Below are 19,926 nucleotides of genomic sequence, written 5' to 3'. Positions count from 1 at the left end.
GGCCACTTTGGAGAACGGGCAGGATCGACCGAAGCCAGACGTCCAGCTACCCTGCAATCGGGCAACACCACGCCCACAGAGCGAGGGAAATGCACACAGCGTCCACCCAAACAACACAGACGAGAACGTGCACGGCGGCCACTGTGCGTAATTGCCGTGAGCCAAAAACAACTCAAACATCCGTCCATAGGAGAATGGATAGGACAACGGTGGGTCTTCCTAAAATGGCAATGACACAGCGATAAAAAACGACGACAACGCGGGCGAATGTCAGAGTTATCAGACTGAGTGAAAGAAGCCAGACGTTAAAGAGCACATGCTGTATGATGACACTGATAGAAAGTTCTAGAACAGCAAAACTGGTACATGGAGATAGAAGTCAGGGCAGCAACAGCCCCTGAGGAGGCCGGTGGGATCGACTGGGAGGAGGCGCAAGGGGCTGGAAACCTTGCCTTGATCCGCCTGGGAGCTACGTGGGTTACGTTGACACTTCTGTGTATGGACGAGCACGTGTGTGTAACGATTCTCCAACTTCTCCGCTTACAGTGTTTGGACTTTACTACATATGTGTTATACGTCAGCAAAAACCTTAAAATGCAACTTTAAAAACAATCTTCAGCCTCTTCAGCCCAGCAGTCTGGGGAGGTCGTGCGCCACCGTGGCTGGAGGCAGGCTGGAGACCGCCTGGACCCCCGCTCCTCCCCTGATCAGCACGTGACCTCGGGAAAGCTGTGCAAGCTTCTCCACCCTCAGTTTCCCCATCTGCAAAATGGGTCTTCTTAAGAGTGCCCGTGTGGGCATCCACGATGCTTAACCGTGAAACCGTGATGAAGTGGTGCATGAGATTTGCGATATCACCGTGAGAAATATTCAGTGAGACCGTGTATGCAAATTGATGTGGATTAAGGCTGCCCCAGCTAGAGAAGCCCAAGGTGACCTGGCCGACATGCCAAACTATATGACCCGGTGGATTTTTTTATGGTATGAATTAGGACTGCCCCAGGGAGAGAAGCCCAGGGCATCCTCACCTACATGCCAATCTATATGACCAGATTCGTATCTAAAGTTATATGACTGCACAATAACCAGACCCCATCTGCACTGAAATCATTTAATGACTTTTTACATCATCTTTTCTTTTACCAGTAAAAATAAGTCACGTACCCATGCCTTATAAAATTAGCCCTAACCCTCAACTCAGGGCAGCAGCAGGAGCTCTGACTGCCCATGGGCCTGTCCCCATGCAGCAGACTGACTGCCCACGGGTCCTGTCCCCATGCTATTCTATTCTCTAAATAAAAGAGCACTACTGCCAGATCTTATGAGTCTAAGAAATCTTTCTTTCGACTCCTCGGCTCACCGACCCCGCATCACAAATGGCCATAATGCAAGCACACCATAAGCGCTCAGTGAAAACTACGTGCAGAATAACACCCCCCAAAGATGTCCACATCCTGATCTCAAGAACTTGTCCATAGATTACCTAACACAGCAAAAGGGACTTTGCAAGTGTGACTAAGTTATGGATTCTGAGATGGGAGATGAACCTGGCTCACCCAGGTAGAATCAGTATAAACACAAAGGTCCGTATAAGAGGGAGAGGAGAGTAAGAGAGAGATGGGCAGAGGGCTGGCTTTGAAGACAGACGGAGGAAGGGGCCGCAAGCCAAGGGATGCAGGCGGCCTCTAGCAGATGGAAAAGGCGAGGGGACGGATTCTCCCCTGGGCCCTCCAGAAGGAAGGAGCCAACAGCCTGACTTCAGCCACGTGAGACCCGCATGTGGGACTTCTGGCCTCCAGAACCGTAAGAGAAGAAATATGTCTGATTTTAAGCCGTTAGGTTTGTGGTCCTTTGTTACAGCAGCCCCAGGACACTCATACAAGCTGGTGCTGATTTCTGACACCCCCAGATCAATCCTAGGGAAATCACTCCAAAACAGGCATGCCACCCAGCACTGGCACTTGGAACGCTGGTGCCAAGCAGGGGAGGACTTGTGAGACGAACCGTGGTCTGACCATACGACAGAGCAGCCGTGCGCTGAGCACACCTGTGCATGCCTGCTGGGGGTGCGATGGCGAACACGCCGGCTCAGAGCCCAGGGGGACAGGATGCAGCGAAAGAGGTGCCAACGGGAGCTGAGCCACAGGGGAAGGAGAGAGCGCGTGTGCAGGTGACACTGGAGTTCTCTGTGTCCCCACCCCCCCGGCGAGTGTGGCTCTCCAGATCTTCCCTTGTCAAACTGTGTTGTGGGAACACTCCTGCACGTACGCTCTGCTTTTCAGTAAAAATGGTGGCACTGCAAACATGTTCACGACACGCAAGCACGCTCGTCCCACACGGGACTGAGAGAAAGCGGGATGAAGATGATACACGGTCTGATCTGAAACGACGTTTTACAAACTATTTCTCAAAAGTGAAAAAAAACCAAGATATTAACAGTTAAGAATATTTAACTTAAAAATCAACAAAAAACATTCCGGGACTGGAAAGAAATAGGCCAACACATGAATATTGGTTATCGCTGAGTGGTGAAATTCTGCATAATTATAATGTTTCTTCCTATTTTTCTGCATTTTCAGAAGTTTTCTAAGTTGATTATTCTATTGTTAGGAAAAAACAAAGTTATTACATAACAATGCACCCTGACTGCCTCCATCAAACCCACCCTCCAACCCCCTCCCGGGCCCTGGCCTGGGAGTGGATGGTTTTCCAACAACTGTCATTGTAGCTAAAGGCTCAGTGGGCACTTACTGTGTGCCAGGCTTGGTGAAGCGCTTTCCCCCATATTCTGTCATTTAATTCTCACCACAGCTGCTATATGAGGAAGGTAATATTAGGGACTTGAAGCACAGAGAGGTTAAGTAACTTGGCTAAGGTCACACAGCTGGTAAGCGGCAAGGCCCCAGTTCGTGCTCCACACTGGGCTCTACCCACGTCCGGCACTGCTACCTATCCTTCACGCACCCGGGGCCTCACACATTATCAATCCAGGGCTTGGTGAGTGTCCAGGCATTAAGGAGAAACATGCCAGGGCAGAGTGACAGGCAGGTCCGATGCACGTGGCTACCCTCAGTCTGCAGGGTCGTGCGAGCGTCTGGGGCTCTCGCTGGTTTTCGTCCGAGCGTGTCCTCACTCTGGGGGAGGGGTGTATGAGCTCACTGATTTCGGGCACACGGTTTCTCAACTGGCGGTGGCCTCTCGTACGTAATTCACCGCGGGGCTGGGGTGGCGTCTCCAAGACACAGTCATACCTTGCCCTTGGCCTCATAAACCGGGACAGTCAGTGTGCAGGGTGGGGGCAGCCACCCCAAGTGGAAACTAGGATGCGGGCCTTCTAGATAAGCCCTTCGGCTCACCTATGCCTCAGTTTCCCCATCTGTAAAATGGGCACAACCACGCCCAGCACAGGGGGCAGCAGCGACGAGGAGGAAGGAAGCCAAATTCTGTCCACTGCACAGGGTGGCCCCATCACCTAGTGTGTCACCCGAGAGGGTTAACATAGCCACCGCCCTCCAGCAGTCCAGAGTCCAGAGTTGTGTCTTCTGGGTTCAAATCCTGTCTCTCGTGCTGGGTGACTTGAAGTGACTTTTTTTTCTAATCTAATCCCAGGGTGCTGGGTGTGGCCTGTGAGTGGGCCCAGAACAATGTGTAGCACCTAGTAGGTGATGAGGGTCGGATGCAGATTGAGAGCGTGGCCCTGGGGTCTGAGCGAGGCTCTGTGACCTTAGGTAGGTCCTGTGACCTCCCTGGGCCTCAGTTTCCCCATCAATGAAAACCTACGCCATGGCGGGTAGGGTCAAATTGTGAGTCCTGGAGCAGGGCTGAGCTGGGACCCGGCTCTCAGGAGCGGAAAGGGACAAGCCCCAGGGGAGGTCGAGGGTGGATGAGCACTCAGGGTGTGTCCACACCTCCTGCGGGACGTGCGGGTCAGAGGGCACCATGCAGCAGCGGGCTGAGAGGTGGCCAATGCCCCAGCCCAGGGAAGCTCCAGCCCTGCAGGGCCAACGCCCTCCACCCACTGGGCCCCGCTCGGCCCTCACCCAGCATGTTGGACGACTCGATCATGTTGGTGTCCAGGTCGGTCCAGTAGAGACGCTGGTCGGCGTAGTCGATGGTGAGGTCATTGGCCCGGCCCACCTTGTCCACCAGCGTCATGCAGTTGGTCCCGTCCATGAAGGCCCGCACGATCCTGGGCTTGCCGCCCCACTCGGTCCAGTAGATGTAGCTGGAAGACACGGGGAGCGGGGCGGGCTGGGCTCAGGGGTGCCCACTCTCACCGCAGGGTCAGGGACACAACGGCCGCCGTCTCCTCAGCTTGGCGCTCCCATCCCAGAGAAAGCGCATCAGTGACATCCCTCCGGGAAGCAGGGAAGGGGCGAGACCCTTGAGCCCCCCGCAACCCCAACATCCCTCCAGGGGCTGTCACCATGCCGCCTCCTGCCTCCTGAATTCCCGCAGCAGCTCCCCTGCACAGTAAATGATGACGCCCCGTTTACAGACACAAACTGGGCACACAGACAAGGTGACCGCGTACTAGAACATGTGGGCCGGGCTACCTCTGTCAGGCACAAATGCTAACTAGGCTGGACAGGATGCCGGGGTGGCCGCGGGGGTGGGGACGAGCATGAACGTGGGCAAGTCGAGGGGTTTGGTCCCTTTACTCAAAGAGGACAGAGAGCCAGGCCCCGAGGCAGGCAGGCAGGCACGGCAGGGCCAGGCTGCGAACACGGCTCTGCTGGCTCGCCGGTTTCTTCCGCAGTGGTTCCAGGAAAGGAAACTCGCATCCTCCTTCCAGAGCTGTGGACGTTTCACCTGCACTTTCGCTAAAACCTGGAGCCCTTTCTCCCTGTCCTGCCATCCTGAAACCTTTCCTTCCCCAACAGTCATGCAACAGGTACGGTTTGGGGTGCTCCCTACACATCACCCATGCTTTATGGGGTGAGCAGTGTGTCGGTGGCACAGAAAACTCCAGGGCAGAGGGAGACCCCGCTCTCACCCCTTGGGCCCTTGCAAGGCGGGTCTTAAGCCACCTACAAGAAGGCTAGAATCTGAGGACCTCAAACCGCTCTGAGATGGCAGAGCCTGGGGACATAGGGCGAGGGAAGGAGCCCAGGACAGGACTTCCTGGCCCAGCCCTGCTATAACCGGTCACGTGACCTCGGTAAGTCACTCAGCCTCTCTGAGCCTCAGTCTCAGCATCTGTATAATCCAAGACAAAGATACCCACCCCCTGAGGCCACCAGACGCCCAGATGAGACAACCCGCGTGAAGCACCCAGTGCAAAGGCCTGATATGACAGGTGCCATTCTTTGCACTCTGGGCCTCAGTTTCCCCTCTGTGAAATGAATGGGGCCACCTCCAAAGGTCCCGCCTGCCCTGGCCACCTCAGGGCTAGTGGCGGTCAGCACCGTGCTAGTCACAGAGTGCCACCAGGCAGCCACCTGCCTCGGCCGCGGGTCATCACCATGCTGGCTAACACAGAGAGGTCGAGGGGACGTGCGCTGGACAGAAACAGCCCTTACCCTTTGGTGGGGTCCAGGGCCAGCGACCTCGGGTTGTCCAGGTCCCTCCACACGAGGACCTGCCGGAACTGCCCGTCCAGCCGGGCCACTTCGATCCTGTTGGTCCCGGTGTCCGCCCAGTAGAGGTTCTTGCCCATCCAGTCGACTGCCATGCCCTCCGGGTAGTCGAGGCCAAACTCGATGACGTGCTCGACGGAGCTCCCGTTCATGAAGGCCCGGCTGATGGTCTGGGAGAGGGAGAGGAGGAAAGGGTCAGGCACTCCAGTTTCTGCAGACGTCTGACTATGAGAGGCTTGGCCACCTGGAGCCACTGCTGACCCCATCTGGGGCCAGACCACCAACATCTGAGGGTTTGTTTTTTTTTTTAAAGATTTTATTTTTTCCTTTTTCTCCCCAAAGCCCCCCAGTACACAGTTGTATATTCTCCGCTGTGGGTCCTTCTAGTTGTGGCATGTGGGATGCTGCCTCAGCGTGGTTTGATGAGCAGTGCCATGTCCGCGCCCAGGATTCGAACCAACGAAACACTTGGCCGCTTGCAGCGGAGCGCGCGAACTTAACCACTCGGCCACGGGGCCAGCCCCAACATCTGAGGGTTTTTAAAGGAGCATTTGAACCGCAGCAAAATACAACCTTTTCAGAAAAACACAGTTTGGCTATATTTATATATATCTCATGAGCCTTAAAAATAGCGGTATCGGGGCCGGCCCCGTGGCCAAGCAGGTAAGTTCGCACGCTCCGCTTTGGCGGCCCAGGGGACATGGCACCACTCATCAGGCCACGCTGAGGCAGCATCCCACATGCCACAAGTAGAAGGACCCACAACTGAAATATACAACTAGGGGGATTTGGGAAGAAAAAGCAAAAAGGAAAAAAAAAAGATTGGCAATAGTTGTTAGCTCAGGTGCCAATCTTAAAAAAAAACAAAAAAACAAAGCTGTAAACTTTCACCCAGTAACATTCCTCCTGAAATTTTATCCCAAGGAACTGATAAGAATACAAAAGATGAGGAGCCACTGAAAATACGATAACGGCTTTACACACAGAGATGTCATTCCTGTGGTACTGGTGAGAGTTGGGAAAAGCTGGCAGCAACCAGAACATTTAAATAAGAGAACGGTTAAGCAGAATAAGGAATATCTGTACAGTAGAATCTTCTACACATTTAAAGAACTATGTTAAAGACTTTGTAATAGGTTAATAAAATACCACTTATAATGTTAAGTGAAAAAAACCCAGAATATAACATTCTCTGTAGCATGTGACTGTGATTATGAGAAATACTAACATAGGGAAAAAGCTTGAAGGAAATACCCTGACATCTCAGCAATGGCGGACTGGGACTGGTGGGGTTATGAGTGATTCTTTTCTTCTTTGTACTTTTCTATTTCCCTTTTTCTACCATGAAGCCTTGTGGCTTTTCAAATCAGAATCATCTTTAAGAGACATGTCCTATAAATGGGAGAATAAAAGATAGATGATCAAACTGTTCCAGTTGTCTGAGACTTTAGAACAAGGCTCAGGAAACTTTTTCGGTCAAGGGGCAGACAGCACAGATTTTTGGCATCGCAGGGCACACGGATCTGTCAGGATAACTTAACCCAGTGTCTCCAGAGCAGCGGCAGACAATCCATAAACAAATGGGCGTCACCTGTTCCAATGAAACTTTATTTACAAAAGCAGACGGCTGGCCCACAGACCAGTTTGCCAAACCCTGCTTTAGAAGACGACAAAGCCTTTCCCTGTATTTATCCAGGACGTTTATATTTGCACCATGAATGAAGAAAAAGTCTGCAAAGAATGAGGGCAGCGGGGAGGGGGTGGGTGGGCTTGAACCCGAAGACAGTGTCGATTTATAACAACATTTGATGGGGACACAATCGTTCTAGAAAAGTCCACGTGTGTGTCTACTGGATCTGTTCACTGTAATCATTCATGCTGGTTTATTAAAATAGGTTCCCTAATATTTTATTGGCCGAATCGAGTTACAATAAATATTTCAGTCCTTTAAAAAAAAATTTTAAAAGCCTTTGAGGCGGTACCATTCCAGGCAAGACATTCGCAGGAAAGCTGCGCGCGTGGGACACGGAGCAGACCGTACCTTCAGGCTGACGTCCGTCCAGTAGATGTGGTTGTTGGACACGTCGAAGTCCAGCGCGGAGGCCTCCTTGACGCCCGTGAGCGGGATGGCCACGTCGTTGTTGTTGGTCTCCAGGGAGATCCTGTGGATGGCGGCTCTGCTGGTGAACACAAGGAAGGCCTCGGGGACGATGCAGGTCTTCATGTCACTCAGCAGCTCCAGGCCGATGGGGCAGCCGCACTTGGTGGCGTGGGGGGTGAAGAAGCACAAGTGGCTGCACCCCCCGTTCCCGTCCGCGCACGGGTTGGTCCCTGGAAGGAGACACGCAGGGTCTAAAGGCTAGCAACCCGGCAGAGACGGGTGCCATCAATCCACAGCCATGCGCGGCTTTATTTCCGCCAGATGTCAGATGGGGACATTAGGCGGAGACGATGGGAACCAAGGTCCTCCCCTGGTATGGGGAAGGGGCAGTAACAGCGGTAACAACGGCTGGCTCAGGAATCGGGGCATCCCAGCACGTTCTAACCGGCTCTGTCTGCACAGGAACCCGGGAGAATGCCAAGAGGCAAGGACGGGACAAGTGGCCCCTCACGGAGCCTGGCCTCCTGGCCTGCTGACTGGCTGGAGCCCGAGAGCCCACCCAGACGGTTCCTGCCGTTCACGGACCCTCTCGGCGACCCGGAAACGTCAGGCTCACCCAGGATGGCCCAAGGCGCCTCTATTTCATACAGCAGATGCGACTTAGCATGTTCACTTATTTTTGGCCGGCCCGTTAATCTCATTCACCTCCTGGAGTGCTGTTAAGACTGGCTTTAATTTCGTGTTAAGGATTTCAACTAAAAAAAGAATCCTTTCCCCCGTCTCCCTCAGTAACTCCTGAGACAGAGAGAGAGAAAGCGAGCAAGAGAGAGCGAGAGCGAGAGAGAGAGGATTGAGGGGGCGGGGGAGGGAGGGGGATGGAGAGAGGGGAGCCCAATTTCTCGACCTTAAACCAAACCCCATGGCTATGTCTTTTTTCTTATCTCTGGGGTTTTATTTTTTGTTTTTTAAACAATCACTCACAGGGGGCCTCACCTTCCACTGTGGATAACGAATGCGTTTTAAAAGGCGGCTACAAAAACACAGTCTGTCAATTCTGTCATCTTTGTACCAGGAGTGCAGGATGTGACCTTCCCAGTGACACAGAAGCAAGAGCTGCTCCCGGATCGTCCCACACTGCCTCACCTCCGGGCCTCTGCTCAGCTGGCCCTTCTGCCGGGTGAGCCCTGCCCCCCACCTGCTCCCTAAATTCCAAGCTCAAATTACGACCCCTGGATTTTAAGGCCAGGCATACCCTAACATCCCAGCTGTAGCCATATCCTTGCAGTAGAGCTAACTAAGGAGGGTGGGTCTCTAAGAGCTAGCTAAGGGTAAGGCACTTGAGGGCAAGCACTGAGTCCTCGCTGGCCATTCATTCATTCATTCTTTCAACAAAGGTTGGCCGAGCACCTCCAATGTGCAGGTGCTGTACTAGGCACTGGGGCCCCAGCTGGGAACAGAGCCCCTGCCCCGATGGATCCCACAGTCCCAGCCCCCCCACATCCCGTCCCCCCCCCAACACCTGGACGCTGCTCTCCCCAGTGTAGCTCGCTGACCTGCATTTGGAATCCTTTCCACGAAGAGGTGCATCACTGTGTTACGTGTGCTTCCTGCAGATCCTGGCTTTCATAGAAAAGGCGTGTGGCCGAGGGTCCAGCCTGGCCACAGTGGACACTGCTCTCAGCTCAGCCCCGCCATGAGATCAAGGCAGCCCCAGGTACAAGTCCTGAGCTGGGCCACCCGTGAGCTGCACGGCTGGCTCTGCCTCCTTCTCCCCGTGGAAATGGAGCGACGCCATAAGAGTGGAACTAGTGTCTACGGCTGCTGCAGGCACTAAGGCGCCTGGCCAGAGCCTGGCACAGCAGGCATCAGACAGTACCCATCATTAGAACAATGACTGCCAGCAGTGCTGGTCCACAACCGCTGCCTGGTCACTACAAGCCAGGATCTGCAACTACCGCCCCATTGCCACCTGTTCTTAATCAGATGTCATCACATCCCCTGTCTTGCCCATCCCCCGAGTGGGGTACCCCAGCTGAACTCCTATGCCGCAGCTTTGGCCCCAAACTGGGCTGCCCAGGGACTGAGGGGCAGCCACAAGCCCGCTGCTTCTTCCTTGAGCCAGCTGGCGCGGCTGACCCGTGGCTGGAGGCTAACTGGACTCACCGACGACCTTGGCCACGTTCACGGCCTTGAGCCCCATCAGGTCGGGCAGCTGGTCGATGATCACGTCCCGGCTCGCCTTGACCTTGTGCACACGCTCGATGCTACGCCGTTGCCAGTCGGTCCAGTAGATGAAGTCCCCCAGCAGCGTGAACCCGAAAATGTGCGGGAGCTTGTCCTCCAGGAGCGTCCGCCTCTTTGTTCCGTCGACGTTGATCACCTGTGGGACGGCAGGCACAGGTCTGGATGGGCTGGGGCCCTGCCAAGGAGAGCCAACCCTGAACCAACCCTAGGCTCGAGCTGCCTGCAAATCAACTCCTAGGGGTCTCAGCTCCATCTGCATCTTAGGCCACTGGACAAAGCTGGTGCCACAGCTCATCGGGGGAGCTGGTGAATGACATTTTGACACTGATGAATGACAAATGAGTGACAGGGCCAGCTCAGGGGCCCTTCCCACAGCCTCCCCTCCCTGGGTATGGATGCTGTGCTAAGAGGGGCAGGGTGCTGTGGACCAGGCAAGAGAAACAGGTGTCCCCTCCCTTACTGGTCGACCAGCAGTGGCTGCCTGGAGAACCAAGGTGTGGGTCTCAGACCAGGTAGGCGCATTGATTACTAATGCCTGCCCCAGGTGCAGCATGGGGAGGCCCCGCATCACACTGGTGACATGGAGTTGAATTTCGAAAGGCTGAACAACCAACCCACTGCGCGGACTCTGGCCAAGATCTCCCACTCGTCTGTGGACTAACGTCTTGCTCAGTCAGGACCACATGAACTCTGAGGATGCCTCTGGTTTCAAGTCTGAGCCTGTAGCAATAAGATGCTTTCCACCCCAGACACACCAGTGGCTGTTCACTCGGAGAGGTAAGAGCTAAATCTTTTTCTTGAGGAGTGAGTGCTGATTAAAAGCATCAGCCACAAAAACCACAGAGGAGAAAAATACTGTCAAACGTAAAAACGCCGGAACCCACCGAAACACACTGAGAAACAGAAGAAGAGGGGATCGTCATGACAGATGATCCTGGAGAAGCTTATGTTAAAGGAAGACGATAAGAAAGCAACACCCAGGCTCTCCCGCTGGGAGGAAAGCGACATGATGGATTAACAGCAAGTCTCGACAGGCCTCCTGCAGCCAGATTCTATTTCCAGCTTGTCAGAAAACCCTCTGTTTTGCAGGCGGCAAACACATAAGACAGACTGAATGCGTGTTAAGCAGAAAAAGAGTGTGGTCCTCTGTTGCTGGACAGCGCATGACAAAACTTCTAGGCCAACCGAGAGGGGCAGGCAGCTCTGGGCCCTGCAGCCCAGCTCTGCCCCACGCCAAGGCCCTGCACCCCACAAACCTCAGCTTCTCCACCTGTAACTGAGGGACCCAGGGAACTTAACCAAACAAAGATCGACGGCTGAGCTCCAACTCGGGGCAATTAACCCAGGACGGGGAGGCCCCAGGCCGGGGATGGGATCCTGAGAGCAGCTCCCCAGGTGGTTCCAATGGGCAGCCCAGGTGAGAACAATGGATCAGACCAGCCCCTGGACCAGAGCTGGGGCGGTGCCGGCCTCATCTGCGGGTAGACTTCGGGGTGTGGTGATCTCTCTGGGCAACTCTGGGCACCACCCTGGCCGCTCCAGGTAGCAGTCGATGGTGGGTAATGGATTAACTCTCCAAAGCTGTCTATGGGGCTGCTTCTCGTTCTGGCCCCGCAAGAGGAAGGCACAGAAAGGCGATGGCAACACCCCACGTGGTGAACACTGAGCCCCTTGGAGAACCCGCAGCACAAAACTGGCACCCGGGAGGGGTCTCCCCCCGGATCACAGCAGAGGGGCTGAGGGCGGAAGAAGAGAAAGTTCTCCAAGAACCCACAGCCCGTTCGAGGCTCATCCGCTGCTCCTTCCTCGACTCCGAATAACTGGGGCTGGGGCTCCACGGGACCGTAGATGCAGGACGTTAACACTACAGGGAAAATCATCCACATCTAGAAAAACAGGACGCCAAGTTTTAATATACCAAAATGTCAACGCCATCTCTTTGAGAGATTTTCCTCTTCCTTCTGTATTTCATATTTTCTTAATTTTCTTTAATAACTGAATTCCAGACAGAAAGAAGTACGTATTCTATGGAATCGAGGTGAAGGAGTGCATTTTTCCAGGCTTAGGAATGACGAAAACGAGTCCTCAGAGGGGACAGGGCCAACGAGGGTGACGGGTGCTGGCTGGCAGCACCCTCATCTCCTCCTTCGCCCACCACTCCCTGGGGGCCCAGAACAAAGCGGGAGGGATGACGAGCTGCTCTCCCAGGGCTGGGGCTGCCCGTGCCCGTGGCAGGTGCTGGACCCCGGCTCTGGGCTGGTAGGGCCTCCCTTGGACTCAGAAGCCACTGCCGCACCCTGTCACTTTCCACACAAATGACAGAACCTGCGAAGCAGCTCACAGACTCTCCAGCTTGGAAGAACATCAAGACTCTAACACTTGAGAAAATAAATGATCCCCAAGTGACCTTTTAATGACAGCTCTCAGCACACCTTGACCCAACCCAGCACATCTGTAAAAATAACTCTGCCGGAGCCAGCCTTTCCTGAATCTGGAGCACACGTTTCCACAGTCCAGGTCCCCTGTGCGCTCTGCTTGGGGACCTCCATCTTTCCCGGGGCCCTGAGCCAAGCCTGTCACTGAGGACGAGGAGACGAGACCCAGGGAAGGTGCCCATCTGACTCCTGGGCGGGTAATGCATCAAAACAGACATCGGAAATCACGGAATCAGATCTGGGACACCCAATGATGTCGGAGGCAGGAGAGGGATCCTCTGGGACAGGGGCCGGTAAACTGTTTCTGCAAAAGACTGTGAACATTTTCAACTTTGAGGCTGTATCGTCCTTGCTGCGGGAAAGCAGCCGCAGGCAGCGCGAAAAAGAACGAATAGGGCTGTGTTCCAATAAAACTTTATTTGTGCAAAAAACAAAAATAAGCTGTATTTGTAGACAGTGACATTTGAGTTTCATCTAATTTGCACATGTCATGAAATATTATTCTTTGGATTTTTTTTTTAATCGTTTGACAGTGTAAAAACCACTCTGGGTTTGAGACTGGTACCAAAAGAGGCAATCTGGCCCACGGGCTATGTTTTGAACTCCTGCTCTAGAAGTTTCCATGCACTCGATTCAGGAAAGGAAAGTAGATGTCTCCAAGAAGCTGGGTCAAGATGGTCAAGCCAGATGCCAAAGGAGCCTGCACGCCAGCCGTGCTCTCTCTGATCTTGTGGCCTCGCCCTCCTGTGCTCAGCCAACGCCATGCTCCGTGCCCGGGTCTGGGGGGAGGCAGGGGGCAGAGAAACGAGGCAAGCAGAGCAGACACCTGTCCCCTGACCAGCCCATCACATGACCTGCAGATCAACAGCTGTGCGGTAAAAAGGAAGGGTTGGCAGACCCCAAGCAGCCCACGCTCGGCTGTGCTCTGGGGGGCAGGACCCACAGCTGTGAGGTCTGCATGGCGGCCCAAAAAACAGTGGACCCCAGAAAGTGGCCTGCGGTGTCCTTTCCTTATACCGAGTCCTCTGTCTCCAACGACTTGGTTGTGCAGAGATCTGAGCCCAAGACCTTTGAAAACATGCGTTTAAAGGAAAAAGAGTTGTTTTCTGATGGACTACTTACCACACCCAGACACAGAACCCAAAACTAAAACCGTTCCATGTAATAACAAAGATCCTAAGCCCCGCCCCGCAGGTGTGTGGGTCCCCGCCGGGTCCTCCTCCTGAGAGCCTGCCCCGGCGGATGTCCGCCAGCAGACGGCAGCTGCAGGGGACACCAGCTCTTCACAGTCCTGGCCAAGTGAGACTGTGGGGGCCGCAGAGGCCCAGGGATCCTGGGGCCTCCAGCAAGTACACAGCAAGCCATACACAGGCGACACTTCCTGCCACAGAGACAGGGCAAACAGGCTGGACTTGGGGCTGCCCTGCGAGATGGCTGCTTGTCCCATCCTTGGGTCAGAGCTGCCCGAAGGGAAACAGCTGAGGAGGAGGCTCTAGCAAGAGCCCAAGTCTCCAGGGGGGCCAGGCCAGGCATCGCTCCCACTTAGTAACGGCTGAAACCACAGCATCCACAAACAGGCCTGACGATGGCGCATGTGCAGGGCTGAAACCATATCATCCACAGACATGCCTGATTGCGGCATGCATGCAGGGCTGAAAGCGCACCCATGGACGCACCTGATCATAGTGTGAGTGCACGCAGGGCTGAAACCGCCATCTATGGACATGCCTGCTTCAGTGTGCGTGCAGTGCTGAGACCAATATCCATGGACATTTTACACGTGTGTGCAGAGCTAAACAACATCCATGCACACACCTGATCACGGCATACATGCAGGGGTCAGGCCAACACCACAGACATGCCTGTTTCATGTGTGCATGCAGGGGTGAAACTACACCCATGGACATGCCTGCTTCATGGATGCATGCAGGGCTGAAACCAACATCCATGGACATGCCAGTTTCATGTGTGTGCAGGGCCGAAAGCGCATCCCAACACACCTGCTTCACGTGTGTGCAGGGCTATTTAAACACTTTGCCTGTTTCAGGGTTAATAATGGGCATGACTCCTCCCTCTATTCTAGAAACAGAAGGAAGCAGAGTCCACAGAGTAAGTGAGAGGAGAAGGCCGGGTGTCAGAATGACCGTGGCTGGAAGGCAGCTGGGGCGCCGTCAGGGGAGTCCGACGACCCCCAGCCCCCGGTGCCCCCACCCCTCTGCTCGGCGTCTCCAGAGCACTGACCGCCTCCGACATGCCACATCTGTCCTGGGCCCTGTTTCCCGTCTGTCTCCCCCTCTAGAAGGTCCATCCCACCAAGATCTGCCAAGAGGAACGGTCAGAGGGAGAGGAGAGAAGTGCAGGGCTCGAGCGGCCACCATTAGAGACAGCTTAGGGGGACGGTGGGTCCCAGTTACTCCTACGAATGCAGTTGAATCTTACGGCACAAGACCTAAGAGCTGAGGCAGGTCAGAGAGGAGGGCGGAGGGGGCGAGAGTGCACAGGCGGAGGGTGGGAACACAGAGGTCTGGTCCTGAGGGTGCAGCTGGAGTCCAGGAAAGGCTGAGTGCGGACTACGGGAACACACAGGGTGGAACTGCCAACCCCAAGGGCTCTGACTTGGGAAGAAGGTTAAGGAGGCGTCCCGGGGAATTCCAGTCCAAACAAGTGGAAAAACAGGGCACAGAGGCAGCTGTGGGGGTGCAGAGAGAGTGGGGGCTGCATCCACAGACCTCAGCCCACCCCAGACCAGCCGGCTCCAACCCACCTTTGTGTGCTGGGACTGACCCGGATGGGACCACCCCGTACAGGAGGGGAGGTGAACTCAGGGCTGCCACCTGTGACTCCCACCTGTCACTTACAGTGGCAACTAGCTGGTCAGCTGTGGGGCTGTCCCCTCTGTGTGCTTCAATCGGGCTGACCCAGGGACTGGCCTGAACCTGGTGTCCAGGACGGCTGTCACAGACAAGGCCAGCAGGAGGCCCCACCTGGAGGACGGCGTGGACCAGCCTAAGATCTGGACTCCATTCCATAAGTCCCCTCTCTGTGTCGCTAATACCGTCCAGATGAATCCCCGTTTCACTTCCAGACCTTTGTTCTCCTCCCAATTCATCAAGGGATCAGCCGTAGCTGCCCCGGAAAGTCCTTCTCGGGGACCGGCGGGCGGGACACAGGAGCCGGGTTCCCTCTTCAAAGGAAAGCCAGTTCCTCGCCATATACAGTTCCTTCTCCCAGCGCCTTCGCTCTGCGTTCAGAGCCAGGCCACGTGCACGGCCACGCCGAATGGAATCCTTTCTTCCCCCCAAAGGGAAGTCGGCAAAATATGCCCAAGGCTGGCGCTCGGGCTCCTCTGCGTCCGGCTCAGCCATGTCGTTGTCTCTGGGCAAACCTCTTAGAAGCCTGTCCTGCCACTGTCCTGACCTGATTCACACCTTCTCTGACCATCCCCCCCGCCTGGAGTCTGGCTGCACCCCCATTACGGAAACACAGCCCCTTGCCCCTCAGCTGTTCCCCTTGAAGCCCTCAGAGTCCCGTGACCCCCAGTAGGGGCTGCTGCACCTGAGCTGGTGGCCTGATCCAGAGGTTCGTGTAACAGGTGGCGCCCCAGGGGCACGTCAGAGGAGCATCTGTTGGGCATATTTACCAGGGTGGCCCCAGCTGCTGGAACAGAGCTCAGTGGCAAACCCTGAGACCCAAGAGCGAGGGGCGTGAGTCCACTGCAGGGACACACGGGCAAGTCCCCAAGCACGCTCGGGTCACCTCCAAACAGCTCACCCCTACGTCAGCTACCAGGACCCTGGGGCATTTCACCACTGGAAAAAAAATGCCAGAGGGGTCTGTCCTGGGCTCTGGGCTAGACTCCGAGATGCTGTCATGACCTGAAGGCACCTGCACCTCATCCAGGGCGTCTCCCAGTCTCGGGACAAAAAGACACCCCAAGTTCACGTACAGAATGGTCTCTGTGTCCATCTACGTCCGCGGCTTCCTGGGGCCGGGGGCAGCGTGAGTGTCCAGCACCAACCCCCCGGGCTCTCTTTTCAGGTCTCCCAGTGATTATTAGCTCCAAATCGACGGGTCAGCGCTTATGGTGCACAGCCCTGGTTTGTCCGCGTCGGCCATGGCGCACCCTGTGGGCACCGATTCCGTCCTTTCTCCACACCCCTCTCCCATCCTCCCATTTTCACTCCTCTGTCCGTTACCCTTGAAACTCTAATCTGCTCCTCCCTCCCTCAACCCTTCTTCCTCCTAACTTTTGTCGGTCCTACTTGTCCATTCCCACGGCGGATAACGTCTGTCTTCTGTACGGGAGCCTCACTGTCTCAGGGCCCTGTCTGTGGATTGATTCTAAAAGTGGAAGATCAAAACCGCCTGCTGGCCACGTGACCCTGAGCAAGTTACTGTCCCCCAGACCTCGGTTCTCACCCACAAATGGGGACTCTGCCCCATACCTCACAGTACTCCTGTGGGACAAGCACGTGAAGAGGGGCTCAACATCGTTCATCATCGGGAAACGCGAATCAAAACCACGGGGCACACAGCACGCCCACTAGGACGGCTGGAGTAACAAAAAAGAAATGGAAAATGACAAGGGTTGGCAAGGACGTGCTGCTAGTGAGGATATAAAATGGTGCAGATGTGGAAAACAGTCTGAGGGTCCCTCGATACGTTAAACATAACATTACTATCTGACTCGTCAATGCCACTCCTGGGAATATGCCCAAAAGAATTAAAAACAGGCGCTCAGAGCCAGCCCTGATGGTCTGGTGGTTAAGTTCTGCGTGCTCCACTTTGGCGGCCTGAGCTCGGTTCCCGGGCGTGGAACCACACCACGCGTCCGTCAGCAGCCGTGCTGTGGTGGTGGCTCACACAGAAGAACCAGAGAACTTACAACGATACACAACTATGTCCTGGGGCTTTGGGAGGAAGAAGGAAGAACAAAGGAGGAAGACTGGTACAGATGTTAGCTTAGGGTGGATCTTGCCTTGCAAAACAAACAAACAAAAAAACAGGTGCTTAAATAAAACCTGGTACGCCAATGTTCACAGCAGCACTATTTGCAACAGCCAAAAGGTGGAAACAACCCAAGTGTCCATCCACAGATGAATGGATAAACAAAACGTGCTCCACCCATCCAGTGGAACATTACTCAGCCACAAAAAGGAGTGAAGCACCGACACCTGCTACCACATGGATGAACCCGGAAAACACAATGCTACGTGAAGAAGCCAGACACAAAAGGCCACATGTTATAGGATTCCATGCACATGAAAGGTCCAGAACAGGCAAATCCATAGAGACAGACAGTGGGTTAGTGGTTGCCAGGGGCCGGGGGGAGGGAGGGAGAGTGGGGACTGACTCCTTAGTGCGTACGGGGTTTTGGGTGATGAAAATGTTCTGGAACGAGATAGTGGTGATGATTGCACAACACTGTAAATGTACCAGATGTCAGTGAATTGTACACTTTACAATGGTTAAAATGGTCAGTTTCATGTTAGGTTTACTTTACCCACAAGAAAATACAACACGCTGCAGTGGGAGTGACTGGAGCATGCCTGTAATGCGTCCAGCAGCATCAGCAGGACACACGCACCCCCGACCCGCTCCCAGCGTGAGCGGGGCCCACGGAGACAAAGCTTCCTCGACTCCTCCCGCAGGAAACAAGGGTCTCGCCTTCAGCCTCAGAGGCCCAAGAGACAGGCGTCTGCAATCTCCCTTCAACAACAAGATCCTTCTAAAGACGATCGTTTATGGGAACTCCAGCAGGACACGGCTACAACTGCAGCCACAGGGGTTCGCGTGGGAGAGGCACCCACGCAGCCGACTCCCCTCCACGTCTCCTGCTCCGAAGCACGGCTTGAAACCCCGCGACACAGACACACGCGTATTCTCGCCCCGGCCCTCCCGCTGCGAGCTGCCTGGTGGGGGGGCTCCCCGTGGAGCCAAGAGGGAGGGAGGTGTCCACGCCAAGGAGAAGCATGAACGTCAGGGACTTTCGTGCGACAGGGACAAATTTAACTACCATTTCATCAAGGGCACCTCAAAAAAATGCACCTGGGAGCAAAAAGCAAGTTGCCAAGGAATGCAAACAGGACTCCCGCAGAACAACTCGGTTCAGAGACACCCACGGAGTCTGGGCAAGCGTCTTCTAACGCGTGGGAACGAATGGTCGACTGTAGGACAGAGGTCACCTCCGGCTTCAACTACGTTGAGAGCGGCTTATGTCTTAAGCTGGGTGGTGGGCGTGTGAGTGTGATTTTTATGATGACACTGAATTTTGAAATAGTTGAAGACTCACGAGAAGTCACACGAGTCATTCAGAGGCTTCCCGGGTACCACGTGCCCAGCTCCCTCCAGGATAATGTGTCACACCCTACAATGCTGGTCACTTGGCTACACGCCTCCTAAGGCCTTTTCACACGTCAGAAACGTATCCTAATGCCTTATTCTTCCAAGGGTTCTATTTGGCCCCCTAGCAGAGCGCAGGCGTCCGTCCGTGCCCAGCTGACAGTAGGACAGGCTGCAGGGCCGGCCAGGCCGCACGAGCTGGATGGAACAGCTTCACGCCCGCTGCTGGCGCTCGGGGCTGACTCACCTCAATTTTGTCCGTCTTGGCGTCTCCCCAGTACAGCCTGCCCTCCTGCAGGTCCAGGGCCAGGCCGTTGGGCCAGCCGAGGGACGTGTTCACCAGCACGCGTCGTTCCTGTCCGTCCAGGTTAGCACACTCGATCTTGGGGTTTTCGCCCCAGTCCGTCCAGTACATGAGGCTGGGGAAGAAGCACACGTCCATGACGCTGTCCGTCTGTCTTGTCCCTGCTGCCTCCCCAGAGCTGCGAACACGCCCGTCCCCATCACGCGGGAGGGACCCGGGAAACGCTGGCCCCTGGGACAGAGGGTGCCGAGCACGTGTGCGGGACCAGGGGCTCCACGAGGAACAGGGGACCCTGCACGGGCCCTGGGAGCCCCCAGCCCTGGACCCTATGCTCTTACACCCGGCTCACCGGCCTCTTCCTCTGGGGGTCCTTAGAGTCGCCAACTGCAGGGCTGGGAAGAACCCTGGAGCCTGCTTCCCCCGACCCCATTTCACAGATGAGGACAGCGAGGCCCACAGAGGTGGTGGCCTGACCGAGCTCATTGGTGGCAGAGCAGGGAGCAGGTACCACGAGCCACGAGCCACCATCCCTTCCCTGGAGCTGGCTCCTCTGCCACCTTGCCCCTCACACCCGGGGGACCCACGTCTCACCCTCCCTCCCTCGCCCTCCTCGGGGGACCGTCCTGCCCCTCGGCAGGGGACACAGAGCAGCGTCCGTCCCCCTGCCCTCTCTGCGCCCCCAGCTCCACACAGGCTGCTTGAGGCTGGCCCTCCGCCCGGGCTGCGACCCCTGTGACCCGGCCACCGAGCTCTGACCTCTGCCCTTCTACACACAAGTTCACTTGCAGAAGCAGCTCCGCGGCCAGAGCACATCTGACCCCGCCAGCAGGGCCACGGGCACAAGCTCCATGGAAGCCAGGCTGCAATGCCCAGCCCGCCGCCGGGCAGTCACTGCACGCTCGGAGCCTCAGCCCCCGGGAC

General features: G+C 55.5%; 1 protein-coding gene across 3 annotated transcripts in view; it reads right to left on the bottom strand.

Annotated features, from left to right (window-relative positions):
• The window catches only part of LRP5 (LDL receptor related protein 5), a 107,588-nt gene that overhangs the window by 28,801 nt on the left and 58,861 nt on the right, over nucleotides 1–19,926 (bottom strand). For all 3 annotated transcript variants that reach the window (XM_070230237.1, XM_070230236.1, XM_023654608.2), the window contains exons 7-11: nucleotides 18,949–19,120; nucleotides 9,844–10,060; nucleotides 7,621–7,910; nucleotides 5,523–5,749; nucleotides 4,041–4,225 (exon numbers count right to left, since the gene is read on the bottom strand). In XM_070230237.1, the coding sequence (XP_070086338.1) occupies nucleotides 4,041–4,225; nucleotides 5,523–5,749; nucleotides 7,621–7,910; nucleotides 9,844–10,060; nucleotides 18,949–19,120 (1,091 nt within the window). The remainder of the gene's footprint in view (nucleotides 1–4,040; nucleotides 4,226–5,522; nucleotides 5,750–7,620; nucleotides 7,911–9,843; nucleotides 10,061–18,948; nucleotides 19,121–19,926) is intronic.

This window comes from Equus caballus, chromosome 12, assembly GCF_041296265.1.
Source record: "Equus caballus isolate H_3958 breed thoroughbred chromosome 12, TB-T2T, whole genome shotgun sequence".
NCBI lineage: Eukaryota > Metazoa > Chordata > Mammalia > Perissodactyla > Equidae > Equus > Equus caballus.
This window is presented reverse-complemented; position numbering and strand designations above follow the sequence as displayed.